Below are 15,632 nucleotides of genomic sequence, written 5' to 3' on the forward strand. Positions count from 1 at the left end.
TGAACTTTGAAGACGTTATGCTAAGTGAAACAAGCCAAGCAAATACTATATAATTTTGCTTGTATGAGATGCCCTGCGTGGCCAAACTCAGAGAGACATAAAATGGAATTGTGGTTGCCAAGGGTGGGAAGGTGAGACCTCTTAAAATCTACTCTCAAATACCTTGTGATCTCACTTATGTGTAGACGCTAAACAAACAAACAAGAAAATGAGCTTATAAATACAGAGAACAGATTAGTGGTTGCCAAAGGCGAGTGTTGGGTATAGGAGAAATGGGCGAAGAGGGTCAGAAGGTACAAACTTTCAGTTATGAAATAAAGAAGTCCTGTGGATGTAATATACAGCATGGACACTTTCATTAACAGTACTGCAGTGTGTATTTGAAAGTGTTGAGAGTGAATCTTAAAAGTTTACATCACAAGAGGGGCGCCTGGGTGGCTTAGTTGGTTAAGCGTCCGACTTTCGCTTAGGTCATGATCTCACGGTTCGTGGGTTCGAGCCCCGCGTCGGGCTCTGTGCTGACTGCCAGCTCGGAGCCTGGAGCCTATTTCAGTCTGTGACTCCCTCTCTCTCTGACCCTCCCCTGCTCATGCTGTCTCTCTCTCTGTCTCCTAGAAATAAGTAAAACATTAAAAAAAATAAAAAAAGTTTACATCACAAGAAAAAATTCTGTAACTGTGTGGTGATGGATGTTAACTAGACTTATTAGGGTGATCATTTAGCAATATTTACCAATAGTGAATCATTCATTAGGTTCTATATCTGAATTTAAAAAGACCTACTTGGGGTTCCTGAGTGGCTCAGTTGGTGAAGCATCCGACTTCGGCTCAGGTCATGATCTCATGGTTCGTGAGTTCAAGCCCTGCATTAGGCTCTGTACTGACAGCTCAGAGCCTGGATCCTGCTTCAGATTCTATGTCTCTCTCTCTGCACCTCCCCCATGCTCACTCACTTGCTCTCTCTCTCAAAAATAAACAAAAAGATCTACTCCCTTAGCAATTTCGAGTACACAGCACACTATTTTTAACTATAGTCACTATGCTGCACATCACATTCCCAGAGTTTATTCATCTGATGAATATATTACTATAGACAAACTTAATAGTACTATATTACAAACTTAATCATATTTACCTCCGGGGCACTGGTATAAAATCTTGCAGCCTGAGTATTATTGCATCTCTCTCTTCTTTGGCCACCTTACTGACCCACTGGGCCAACCTTGTTTATGTAGCTGCCCCATGGCCAGGAAAGGGTCTCATATCTTTGAGTACTCTTAAAGGACATGATAACGAGTAGGACTTAGCCAGGCCAAAATCTCAGTTCTGATAAGCCACAGAATATTAACTTAGCAATAACCATTTAGGGAGGAAAATGGAAAAAGATAGATGTCATTTGAATAGACCAACACTTAAAAATAATCCATCTAACATGAGAACTAGTATTTCTGAATATGCACATGCCCTTTCTTCTTAGCAAGGGAAATTAAGTAATAAATGCACTATTTTCTAGTGTTTCTTCAGTGAGTGTTTCTGCATCAGCAGCACAAGTACATACTTTTGCCCTTTATATTGACAGTTGTGGGCTCCACTAAGTGGGCAAGATGAAAGAGTTTATTTCCTTATATTTAGAAAGTATGTGTTGTTTTATCAGAAATGACTCACCAAAGTAGAACTATTTGATGCTTTCTGAATGATTTTTCACTTTGAAATTTGGGAATTATGCCTTATTTCATAACCAGTGACCAGGGTGAATGATTGTGGCAATGAGGCCTCATTTCCCCATCTCAGCCAGCAGATAACTCAATTTTCAGAACACTGGACTTTCACTTCGTCTTTTGAATATACACCATTTATGAAAGTCATTCCCCCTCCATTGGTGCCCTGATAACCATTTGGAACAGCACAATCATTTATGTTGACACTATCCATGCCCTGGGTCAGGTTGCAAAAGAGCCCAAGAAACAAATTTACCATCTGATTCTCAAGTTCTAAGGGGAAGTGAACTTTAGGTTATAAATGCTTCCAGCTAAGTCTCTCTTTTCCTAGAAGAGATCTTAAGGGGAAAATGAATTCTTCAGTTTCTATGTTGGTTGGTTGGGATTTGGGGCATGAGCATTTATAAAGTGGCCCATGTGAATCACCATAATAGCACAAAACACATGGCAAATATTTGTGTGAGCTGGCAGAGCAAATAGTTCATGTTTGATAGCTACTTGTAGCATCCACTGAGAACATCCATTTTTAGAACAGTTTCCCTTTTGTAATAATAATGTAGGAGGTTTACTTTTGATGTTAAATTCTAGATCTGTTTTTTTAATGTTTACTTATTTTTGAAAGAGAGAGAGAGAGCACGTGCACGAGTGGGGGAGGGGCAGAGAGAAAGGGAGATGCAGAATTCGAAGCAGGCTCCAGCCTCTGAGCTGTCAGCACAGAGCTCCACACAGGGTTCAAACTCAAGAACCGGGAGATTATGACCTGAGCTAAAGTTGGATGCTCAACCAACTGAGCCACCCAGGCGGCCCTATTCTAGATTTGGTCCTCGTAACTTGGTCCCCTTTTCAATGTAATTGCAAAAATTAGCTGCTCATCAAACTCTCAGGTTTTAGTATTACTGAGTCGATCCTTTTTGATGTAATTATTTTCATTTTTAAGTGATTAAAATAATACACAATTAATACAAACTTCAAGAATGAGTGCAATCTTATACATTGCAAAAAGGACGTTTGGAATGTGGAGAATATCTTTACCATCTGCAGATAGAATGCATTCTAATAGTTTTTCAGTTGATTTTTTTAATCTTCCCCGTATAATTAATTATATAATCCATGAATAATCAAAGCTTATCTCTTATTTCACAATATTTACATTCCTTGTATCTTTTTTATTTTCTAATTTCATTGGTTATAAGCTCCAGGATAATGATAAATAACAACAATCACATTGGGCATACAACTTTCTTNAAAAATCATCCTGAACCCCATGTGAAAGTTAGCTTTAAAACTTACTAAAAATGAATTGTTTGTATATGTATAGAAAAGCAAGAAGGATATACACCAGACTGCTATGGGTAGTTTAAGGGTGTGGAATTCTGAAGCAGAAACAGGGGTGGAGAGGAAGACCCACTTTCTGTTTTATATACTCCTATATACCTTGGCAATGAGGATTTTCTACTTTTATAATTTTAAACTACATCTTGAAAAAAAATCCAAAGAGTACGTGTGCAAAGACTTTCTTTACATACCAAGATGTAAAGATATGTGCATTATTAATGGCTAAAATTTAAGTTTTGTTCACTAAGTTCAGTCTCAACTAAACGAGACAAAGATTAGATAGACAAGCAGATGACAGAAAGATTGGTAGAAATACTGGTATACTTATAGGTGTATACCCACTTGCTGTTACTAGAAAGTCCAGCAAAACAAAAAGATGGCAACAGAAAGGAAATAAAAAGGTAAAATAAAAAGGTTACAGGGGTTCCTGGGTGGTTCAGTCAGTTAAGCATCCCACTCTTGATTTCAGTTCAGGTCATGATCTCATGGTCATGACACTGAGCCCCACATCTCTCCATGCAGAGCCTGCTTGAGATTCTCTCTCTCTGTTCCTCCCCTGGTCTCCCTCTCAATAATAAATAAATTATTTATTTATTATCTCCCCTCAAAATAAATAAATAAACTTTAAAAAGAATTTTAAAAGGAAGAAAAGGCTTACAGACCACAGGATTCTGAGGCAGGAAAGTCAGAACTATTATCTCCCTCCCCAGAATGTGAATGGGGAAATTACTTCATAGGCTGAAGAGAATTTTAATTGCTAATATCATCAGACCTTAATGATTTCTGGTCAAAAGTTTTTCCTTCTGAGCCACCACAGGAGAGTCTAATAATCACAGGAAGCCCAGTATTCACCCCAGAATTTAGGGTAGCATATCAATGATAGAGCAACCATGTCTTATTACTGTTTCCATTACTATTAAATGTGCCCTTTCCTTTTTTCTCTCTTAGGATTTCCAATGAACACTCCCCCAAACTCCAGATCCGGAGTCACAGTTACCTGAGGGCAGTAAGTGAAGTCTCCATCAACCGAAGCCTGGATAGCCTTGACCCTGCCGGCCTGCTCACATCACCAAAGTTCCGCTCTAGGAATGAAAGCTACATGCGAGCCATGAGCACCATCAGCCAGGTGAGCACTGTGGCCACGGGCCATGAACTGCATAAGGATTAGTGGAAACAGAGGGCATGAAGTAAGGAGATGGCCACTCGCAGAGCAAACCGCTGAGGGATCAGTCAGGAGGCCCAATCTAAATGCTACATATGTTCGCCTAAGGCAAGCACTTGGGATCAGCAGTCTACCAGCAGAGAAGGGATTCTCTGAACATGGATAAAGGACTTCAGAGCAAGTCCTTGGAAACTTATCAGCAGTCAGTCACTACCAGCAAATTTGCCATTAAGGAGTTGAAGGATAAGGTTCAAAAGACTCTTGAAGGATGGATAGACAGGGTAGATATCACTGGCAACACAAAGGCGGTGTCTAATCACAAAAGTGCAAGTATTGAGCAAGTCATCAAGACAGGGGCCCGAAGACAGGAAACGAGATACGGTCTGCTTGTCTCAACTGGGTCCCAGGTGAATATTGTATCTTGGTAATGAGACAAAAGTCACTTCTAAAAACTGGTAGCCAGGACTGGGGATGAAAACCCAATAAAGGCATCTTAATGCTATATCCAAAATATTCATCTGAAGGTCCCCCAGTCTCTCCCACCAAAGTTTCAGAGTAGGAGAGGACTGGGCTACCTAAGATCAGGGGCGGAGAGAGCCTGGGACTCTGAGGATCTGACCTTGCAGCTTTCAGGGCCACCAGGGAAGCAGAAGTTGCCCATAGGGCTGGCTTCTTCTGGAAGCACGAAAAGAAGGGTACTTTTTTTTTTTTAATATTTATTTATTTTTGAGAGAGAGAGAGCGAGAGCACGAGCAAGGGAGGGGCAGAGAGAGAGAGGGAGACACAGAATCCGAAGCAGGCTCTAGGCTCTGAGCTGTCAGCACAGAGCCCAACACGGGGTTCGAACTCACAAACCATGAGATCATGACCTGAGCTGAAGTTGGACACCCAACCGACTAGCCACCCAGGTGCCCCAAGAAGGGTACTTTTTAAATGATGTTTAGGAATTTAAATTTCTGTCACAAAAATAACTACCATACTATTTTTTAAATGTTTATTTATCTTAAAGAGAGAGACAGAAAGTGAGCAGGGGAGGGGCAGAGAAAGGGAGATGCAGATCTGAAGCAGGCTCCAGGCTCTGAGCTATCAGCACAGTCTGACGTGGGGCTCAAACCCACAAATTGTGAGACAATGACCTTGGCTGAAGCCAAATGCTTAACCAACTGAGCCTCCCAGGTGCCCACTACCATACTATTAATTCAGCTAATATTTAATGAGAACACTGGAGCAGATTATACAAGTTATTCAGTGATTAATAGTTCAAAATCCATTCCCACCAAGAGCTTATAAGAGAACATACAAAAAAGATAAAAGTGCTATCACAGTTATTATTTACCTGAACACTAAAAATACTCTGAGGGAGGTAGGGCAAGCATAAGAGGTGTCTTTACTGGGTCAGACACTCTGCTAATTGCTTTATATTTTCATAATATTATTTTATAAAACACCCTGTAAGATATGTAGGTAACCAGATGTTAAATGGGACTTTGTGGCCACTAAATTGTCAACAAGGTCCTGAAGCTAAGGAGAAGAGGGTGTGAAGAGCCAGGATCCTGAAGAGAGAGCTTCCAGACATGCAGTCGAGAAATAAGCATTTTAACAAATATTCCAAGGGATTCTAATAAAGTAGTATTTGATCTGAACTTTGAAAAATGCTTCCTTAAAGCATATTCAAGGAACAGTGAATGTTCTAAATTTGGTGGAGCTCAGAATACTTGTAGAGGCAGCAATGGGAAATCTGTCCTGAATTTTGACCTGGAGATATTTTTTTAATGCATGCCCTTTTGTGCCAGCTCCAGGGGACTAGACTTCATTTATTGGGAATGGGATTGATTAAAAATTAAAACTTCAGCTTTTTTTTATTTGATAGAGAGAGAATGCAAGCAGAGGAGAGGGACAGAGGGACAGAGAGAATCCTAAGCAGGCTCCATGCTCAGTGCAGAGCCCAATGTGGGGGTCAATCCCAAGACCCTAGGATTATGACCTGAGCCCAAATCAAGAGTCAGACACTCAACCGACTGAGCCACCCAGATGTCCCTAAAACTTCAGCTTTTAAGCAGGCAAGAGATATGACCAGAACGTTGATGTATGGAAAAAATATAGGGAAGATTGAAGAGGATGAAAGGCTAGAAGCAGAGAAGCTAGTTTGGAAGACATTGTGATCACCAAGGTCAGAATTAATGCTACTAGTGGTGCTGCTGCAAATGGCGGTGAGGACGGTGGTGGTGGTAATGAGGACGGTGCTGATTTTGGTGATGGCAGGGAGGCTGGTGGTGAGGGTGGTGGTGGGGGTAGAGATGTAGGGATGGTAGTGGTGACAGTGATCATGTTGGTGTTGGTGGTAATGTGGTGCTGGGGAGCCAAGCACTGAAATTGAACAGTGGGCTGAGAACTGAAGCATCTCTGATCTATCAGAGTGAGACTCTGAAATAGAAACATTGCTCTTGTTTTGTCCCTCCTTCCATAAAAATAAAGCTCTTGACTCTAAATGCATTCTTTTTTTTTTTTTTTTTTAGGGAGAGAGCATGTGTGATTAGGGGTGAGGGCAGAGGGACAGAGAGAGAATCTTAAGCAGGCTCCACACTCAGTGCGGAGCCCAACACAGGGCTCAATCCCACAACCTCTGGATCATGACTTCTGCCAAAATCAAGAGTTGGACACTCAACCAACTGAGCCACCCAGGCGCCCCATCTAAATGCATTGTTGAGGGGCACCTGGGTGGCTCAACCAGTTAAGCGTCTGACTCTTGCTCTCAGCTCAGGTCATGATCTCACGTTTGTGTGATCGAGCCTGAATCTGGCTCTGTGCTACTGGGGCAGAGCATGCTTGGAATTCTCTCCCTCCCTCTGTCTCCGCCCCTCCCCTCCTTGCACTTGCTTTCACAATCTCTCCCTCTCTCCCAAAAATAAACAAACTTAAAAATACATACATACATACATACATACATACATACATACATTCCTGATGTGTAAAGACATGGACCATAGTGAGTCTCTGAGAGCAGAGCAGGGTGGGAACTGGGAAAAGCTGACTTTGGGAACTCTAATATCTGCTACTATACATTTCCTTACTTTAGATAAGTTTCCAAGAGCATGGATGCCTATCTGTGCTGCTAATGCTGTCCAATGACACTCATCATCCCAGCTCTCAGGGAAATAGTTGGTGCCTCATTTGGTGAAATTTTGACTTGTCGGTCTTTATTTTTTTCACAATAAGCAAAATAATATTTAAAATTTCTTTTAAGCTTATCTTTATGCCAGATAGCCTCACAGTCACACAGCCTTCTGGAAATATAAAATAGTCTTTAAATCCAGCTGTCATTCATGTAGAAATACATTAATGGATTTTAAAAAATTGGCCACCTGGGTGGCTCCATTGGTTGAGTGGCTGATGTTGGGTCAGGTCATGATATTGTGGTTTGGGGTTCGAGCCCCACATCAGGATCTGCACTGATAGCTCAGAGCCTGAAGCCTGCTTTGTATCTATGTGTCCCTCTCTCTCTGCCCCTCCCCCCACTAACGCACTCTCTCTCCCTCAAAAATAAATATTTTTAAAATTGTTGAAAAACGCTTATACCCATCATTGCTTTCATAACCTTAAGTGTTTACATTTTAAATGTTCAAGACAGGAGAAACATGCTATTTTCCCCCATCAGGACACTGCATCTATGCAACTGCCTGACTTGGGTCCCTTTGCCACAGATCTGACCTTCCTGAGACAATACCCCTTCCTAGTGACAGCCTAGTAAGATATCAACAAATCACTGAAGAAACACATGTGGGCCCTGATGCTACAGCAGGTCAAGCTCTGCATTTCAATGGTATAATCATTTAGCCTTGAGTAAAATACAGCAAGAATAACCATCCAAAATGGATTCCCAATGCTACATCATTTTTCTAGTTCCATATTCAATTTTCAAGTAACACAGTATCTTTAAAGATAATTTCAAGCTTTCTGTTGCAGTTCCAACACTGTCATTATTCAAAGGAGAATAGTTTCTTCTTCAAAGCAATACTACCATGTATATTCTAGATGTTTCAAAAAGTGGCTAGCTTTTACGTTGAGATATTTCTCTCTTATAGATCGTTAGTAGCCGCTCTAATAGTATAGAATTTAAATGCATTATATCCTATTCCCTTTTAAAACCTGGTATGTTAGTCATCAAAGGCTCCTGGCAAGATCAAAGTAAAATGTTTTAAGCGAAGATATTGGTCTAGAATAACTAAATTGTTTGTTTCTGCCATTCATGCCTCATAGAAGTAAAATAATTTCCCTACAACATATCGTGCTTGCGTGACAGAGAAAAACTGTACTTTTTCACTATTTATTCCCTTTCTATATTTTTTAATTATATATACATCTAATAAAATGAGGGCTTTTTAAAGTAAAGCTTGAGAAGAAAGAAATTTTGAAAGTCACATTTTTAAAAAGTATTTGGTATAATAACTAGTTTATTTCCAAATTAGCTTAATTTATGTCTTCATCCACTTCAAGTTCAATTCTCAAATATCTTCATCTGGAATAGTAAACCAGAAGCCCACAGACATCTTTTGTCTGGCAATGTGTTGGATTTTTACATCATTTTTTTAAGTTTATTTATTTGAGAGAGAAAGAGAGAGAGAGCATGCATGAATGAGAGAGAGCATTTATGGGGGAGGGTCAGAGAGAGAGAGAATCCTAAGCAGGCTCCATGTCATCAGCACAGAGCCCAGTGTGGGGCTCGAACCCACCAAACTGTGAGATCATGACCTGGGCCGAAACAGACAGTCAGACACTCAACTGACTGAGCCACTCATGTGCCCCTACATCATTTTTTTAAAGTGAGTAGACAGGGGTGCCTGGGTACACAGTAGGTTAAACGTTTGACTCTTGCTTTCAGCTCAGGTCATGATCTGATCATTTCCTGGGTTTGAGCCCTACACTCGACTCCACACTGACAGCGCAGGGCCTGCCTGAGATTCTCTCTCACTTCCTCTTTCTCTTTCCGTCCCCTGCTCATGCTCTATCTTTCAAAATAAAATAAACTTAAAAAAAAAAGTTAGGGGTGCCTGGGTGGCTCAGTCAGTTAGGCATCTGACTTCGGCTCAGGTCATGATCTCATGGTTTGTGAGTTAGAGCTCCGCATCAGGCTCTGTGCTGACAGCTCAGAGCCTGGAGCCTGCCTTGGACTCTGTGTCTCCCTCTCTCTCTGCCCTCCCCAGCTCACACTGGGTCTCTCTCTCAAAAATAAACATTAAAAAAAATTTTTTTTTAAAGTGAGTACACAGTTATTATGTTCAGCAGTAAATCAGTTTAGCTGTGATTTGTGACCTAGACCATCCCTTTGTTGTACAGATACAAAGAAATAAAAACTCAAGATGAAATAAATGTCTTTGAATACAGTCAGCAACAAAACCTAGAAACCCAAGTGTTCTGACTCCAGCCTACTAGTATTGGGGTATTGAGGGCAACAATATTACTACTAATGATAATAGTAATAATGGAAATTATAACAATGGAACAGTTATCATGTATTGCTTACCTGATATATACCAGAAGTTTTTCATATTCTCTCATTAAATTTCATATCAACTATAAAAAAGATCATTTTTTAATTTATGAAATTTAGTGTTACAGAATTGGAGTAATTTGTTTCATTCTTCCCACTACACTATCTCACAGAATAACATCCACTATTTATGTAGTGTCTACTTGTGCCTGGAAGTAAATGTGCATTTTAAATGTTTTATCCTTAAGGCGTACAGTGGAGATAGGTATCATTATACCCATTTTACAGATGAAGAAAGTGAGGTCCAGAGAATTCAAGCAAATTGCCCATGATATAGTAGAAAGGGCACTAAACTATTCCTTCCAATATAATAAAACCAAATAGATCTCAAATATATACAATAACACAAAATGACAAAAATTAAAATTAGTAGACTGTATGTATGATATTGTGGTAAGACTGATAGAACTTTTTTTTTAAATTTTTTATTTCTAGGAGAGAGAGAGAGAGACAGTGTGAGCAGGGGAGGGTCAGAGAGAGAGGGAGTCACAGACTGAAACAGGCGCCAGGCTCTGAGCTGGCAGTCAGCACAGAGCCCGACGCGGAGCTCGAACCCACAAACCGCGAGATCATGACCCAAGCGAAAGTCGGACGCTCAACCGACTAAGGCACCCAGGCGCCCCAAGACTGCTAGAACTTTTAATAAAATAAGAATTCCAGAAAACATAAACAATTGACATCTGTTGTAACTAAAAACTAAATATTTCTCTGTGACAAAAGATATCATAAAGTTAAAATGCAATTGATTAGGAGGGTATTAAAGTGTTTTTATCAATAAGTAGGAAAAGAAAAACATCCTAAAAGAATGTAGGGCAAATCTTGTGAAATAGCAAATCAGAGGGAAAAAATACAAAGACCAATAAATATAAGAAAAAACGCTTATACACACTGGCAGGCTGATAAAGACAAATCGAAAAAGCACAATATCATTTTTGACCTATAATAGTTGCAAAAAGTGCTAATATCCAGTTCTAGTGTCCATGCTGAGAAATGAGCTCTGGCTTACTTGCTGTTTGGAGTGAACTGCCGCAATTGCTGTAAGTCGGTAAAAATCTACAAACGTGTAAAACATCTCTTTTGGCACAAGAATCCCACTTTTGGCACTCTATAATACAGAAATAAAAGCACCAGTATATAAAGATAAATGCACAGCCTCCAAGTACATATCTGAATCATCATCCACGAAGGAGTAGTTGAATATATTATGGTACAATCATTCTATACAATTTTACAGTGGTAGTGACTTAAGTGTCTGAATTTCTCTGAGTCTCCATATAAGAGCAACTAGGCAGAAAAAACCCAAAAGTCATGGAGAACACTTACAATAAAATGAGGTATAATAGGATATTCCATGAACCCAAAATATACGTGGATAAGAACAAAGCACAAGTTGCCATAAGCCTACACAGTATCCACATTTGTGTGAGACATAGAGGGAAACCATGAGTTTTGTGAGAGACTTGAGCATTGCAAAATAAAACAAGTGACAGGTATTCACTGGAAAGTTCAGGGCGCCTATTTGAGAGCAGCAGCTGAAAGTGGGAAGGATCTGCATTCTCTACCAGCAGATAAATTCAAGGCCCCTGAAGTTAGGTCAAAAAAGACTGGAGCAGTGTGAGCCTATATGTACACTGGAAACCAACCACCCAGTGTTTCCTTCCAGGACAGGGCCCAGGGCTGAGAAGAAACAGATGGGAGTGAAATCAAATATGAACAACATAAAGACAGTAGCAAAGAAGAAAAGAAAACGCCCAGGTAAAAGTTGGGGACAGGAGCAAAGGAATCAGGAAATATTGCAAAGCTAAAAAAAATAAAAGAGGAAGTCCTGGGAATTTGAGGGGGGTTATCTTGAACGTACCACCCTCTCAAAGTCAGAAGAACTAATTTTACAAAAACAACGAAGAACAAAAAATTCCTCATGGTAAATCACATGCAACATCACTGTAAGAAGAAAGGATGATAAGGAACAGAGTAACAGTCCTACAGAAACTGAAAGCATGCAGAAAGACATACCCACAAAATAGATCAAAACTGTGACACACTACACTTGATCTTGAACAACATGGGTTTGAATTGCATGGGTCCGCTTATACATGGGTTTTTTTTTTCGATAAACACAGTACAGTACTAGAACTGTATTTTCTCTTCCTTATGAGATTTTCTTAATAACATTCTTTTCTCTAACTTATTTTCATGTGAAAATATAGTGTATCATACATATACAAAAAAAGTGTTAATTAACTAAATTATGTTATCAATAAAAACTCTGGCAATTAATAGTTACATATTTGTGGAGTCAGAGGTGGGGAATCAATACCCCAACCCCCACATTGTTTGTTCAAGGGTCAACTGTATTTTATTTTACTTTCTTAACTTTTTAAAAATATTTATTCATTTTTGAGAGAGAGATAGAGAGCAAGTGGGGAGAGGCAGAGAGAGAGGGAGATACAGAATTCAAAGCAGACTCCAGGCTCTGAGCTGTCAGCACAGAGCCCAACACGGGGCTTGAACCCACAAGCAGTAAGATCATGACCTGAGCCAAAGTCAGATACCTAACCGACTGAGCCACCCAGGTGTCCTGGATCAACTGTATTTTATTTATTTATTTATTTATTTATTTTTGTTTTGTTTGTTTTTTTTTTCCAGTTTTAAGTATTTCTTTCTTTTTTTTTTTTTTTTTACAAATAGTTTATTGTCAAATTAGTTTCCACATAACACTCAGTGCTCATCCCCACAAGTGTCCTCCTCCATGCCCATCCCCCCTCCCCCCCACATCCATCAGTCCTCAGTTTTTGTCAGCATTCAAGAGTCTCTCATGGTTTGCCTCTCTCCCTTTCCCCCACCATTTCCGCCCTTCTTCTCCCCCTTGTTCCTCCGTCAAGTTCCTCCTAATCCTCCTATACGTGCAAACATATGATATTTGTCCTTCTCTGCCTGACTTATTTTGCTCAGCATAACACCCTCAAGGTCCATCCATGTTGCTACACATGGCCAGATTTCATTCTTTCTCATTGCCATGTAGTATTCCATGGTATAGATAAACCACATCTTCTTGACTGGATCAACTGTATTTTAAAATGCACTAAACAACATTCAGAACATGATATAAGACATTAGAGAAAATGATATATCTGAATTTCAAAAACTTAAAAATAATGTCACAAAATTCAGGGAAGAATTAGAAGTAAAAGAAAAATCATTTCAGAAATGAAGATTAGGCTAGAAGGAATATAGGAGCAAGTGAATGAGATATTTCATTCATTAAGAAAAATAGAAATCTAAGAATAGAAACCTTGGGGGCAGCTGGTTGCCTCAGTCGGTTAAGTGTCCAGCTTCAGATCAGGCCATGATCTAATAATTTGTGAGTAGGGAATCTCTGTTGTCAGCACAGAGCCCACTTCAGACCCTCTGTCTCCTTCTCTCTCTGTCCCTCCCCCACTCATATGCACTCTCTCTCTCTAAAATAAACAAACATTTAAAAAATCTTTTAAAAAATAGATAAATAAAATCTTGGAAGGGAATAAAAAGGCATAGGCAAACTACTATAAGCATGAATGAGTGTGGGGAATATTGCTTCCATGAGCCCAACCTGAAGAATCTACTGGACAAAGAGCTTTAGACAACCCAAATGACCAGACATAAGAACTGTGATGAATAAGTGTATGGACTTATTTCTGGACTCTTGATTCTGTTCCATTGGTCTATATGTTGGTCCTGATGTCAGTGCCAGATTGGTTTGTAGCTTTGTAATTTATTACAAAGCTTTGTAATAAATTTTGAATTCAGGAAGTGTGACTCCCACAGCTTTGTTCTATATCAGTATTGCTTTGGAAATTATGATGTATCCGTGTACTTTTCTTTGTGTTTTTGTTCTTGGAATTCTTTGAGCTTCGTGGATTCTAACATCTGACAAGTGGGAGTTCCAGAAAAAAATAAATAAAAGGAGGGAAATTGCTACTAAAACAATTCAAAAAATGGTCCCAGAACTGAAAGATATGATTTTGCAGATTGAGAGGGCCCACCCAGTATCCAGCACAGTCGATGAGAAATATCCTCACAGGGAACATCATGGTGAAATGTTAGCTCTTTTGAGACAGAAAATCTGTAAAAGTTTTCAGAAGGGGATGGGAAAACCCAGTTCATATGAAAGACTCATGAACGAGAAAGGCATCCACTTTCCCAAACTCTAGCATAGATGGAGGCTCAGAGACAAGGAGCAAAGCCTGAAAACATCTGAAAGAAGAGATGAAGGCTAGAATGCGAGCACACTCTCCCTTAACAGTGGAGGTAGAATAGAGACATTTCCATCAATGCAACGCAGCCACCTTGTCTGAGAAAGCACTGGAAGATTTGCTCCACAAAAAGGAAGGAATAAAAAAGAAAGAGGAAATGGCCTCCACAATAGTCAAGATAATGAAGAGTACCCTCACAGTGATAAGGAAGAGAGACCCCAGGACAGCAGTAGGCTTGGCAGCCATAGATTGCAACAGGAGGTCAGAGGGTCCAAGGGTAATGCTTTAAATGCAGGAAGGAAACCAATAGGTTATCAGAGGTCTCTGAACATAGCAAAAAATCCACATAAGCAAGTTTTCGGAAATATGAATGCAAATACTATAAGATCCAGGTGGAAGAATTGAAAGTGATTGCCTCTGAGGAGGGAGAATCTGGCAGGGTGGGAGCAAGGTGGGCCAGGCGTTTGCTCTTTTTCTTTATAAGCCATCTAGAACTTTTTGACCTATATATGTAGAAATTTGATAAAGAATAATCTTTTTAATGAAAAAGTGGTAGCAAGCATTAAATATATAGTTTTATTTATAAGAGACTAAATGAGGGCTAAAGCAGGAGAGAATATATAGGTTATGCACTCTGACAATGTAAATATAGCACAACTATTTTAAAGGAGGAAAGAATAGAGAGTGTATACACAGAAAAAAGAGGAATCATTAACTGTTCTCAATAACGATACTGGCACAGTATTATTAGTATGCTATTCTGAGATGGTTGTGCCTATGAAAAAGAAACAAATGAATAATTGTAGAATACTCCAAGTCTATCATCTCCTATGCCCCTGAGAACCAGGATTTTAATATGGAATCAAGGTAGAAGTATAAATATAATATAGAATAGATTACATTAAAACTGTGCAGACTGGGGGCACCTGGGTGACTCAGTCAGTTAAACATCCAACTCTTGATTTTGGCTCAGGTCATGATCTTACAGTCATGGGACTGAGCCCCAGGTTGGGCTCCACATTGAGTGTGGAGCCTGCTTGGTCTCTTTCCCTTCTATCTGCCCCTTCCCCTCTCACTCTCTTTATAAATAAATAAATAACCATTAAAAAATCACAACTCTGTAGTCTGAATTTTAATCAGACCTATTTGCTAGGTCTGTCTGTCAAAATGCCCAGTTTTGCCCACTGAACAATGACCAACCCAGTAGCCATGACAGTGAACCTTCCTGGTGTCCAGATTGCATCCTTGTGATACTATTTTCCATTAAAAGAGGAAAAGGTTTGGGGTTCCTGGGTGGCTCAGTCGGTTTAGCATTTCTTTGTGATGTTTGGCATATTGATTAGTAAGGGAAAATCTATATATGCATGCACACACACACACACACACACGCAAATATAGTTTTCTGCTTTACTTTGAAATCATTTCAAGTTTACAAAAAAGTTGCTTGTAAAAGACAAAGAATCCCTGTATATCCTTGATCCAGATTCATATTCGTATTCCTTTTCACTCATTTGCTCACTTTCTCTACTTCATAATTAATAAACATCATGTCCCTTTACCTGTGAACGCATCTCCAAGAATTTCCTAAACATCAAGGAGATATATATATTATATATATTTAATTTTTAATATGAACAT

At 39.5% G+C, this 15,632-nt stretch overlaps 1 protein-coding gene across 5 annotated transcripts in view; it reads left to right on the forward strand.

The window, feature by feature from the left end:
• DLGAP1 (DLG associated protein 1) overlaps nt 1-15,632 on the forward strand; it is a 324,532-nt gene that overhangs the window by 125,671 nt on the left and 183,229 nt on the right. For all 5 annotated transcript variants that reach the window (XM_077778153.1, XM_077778154.1, XM_077778156.1 and 2 more), the window contains exon 3: nt 4,001-4,178. In XM_077778153.1, the coding sequence (XP_077634279.1) occupies nt 4,001-4,178 (178 nt within the window). The remainder of the gene's footprint in view (nt 1-4,000; nt 4,179-15,632) is intronic.

This window comes from Crocuta crocuta, unplaced genomic scaffold (genome assembly GCF_008692635.1).
Source record: "Crocuta crocuta isolate KB4526 unplaced genomic scaffold, BGI_CrCroc_1.0 scaffold26, whole genome shotgun sequence".
NCBI lineage: Eukaryota > Metazoa > Chordata > Mammalia > Carnivora > Hyaenidae > Crocuta > Crocuta crocuta.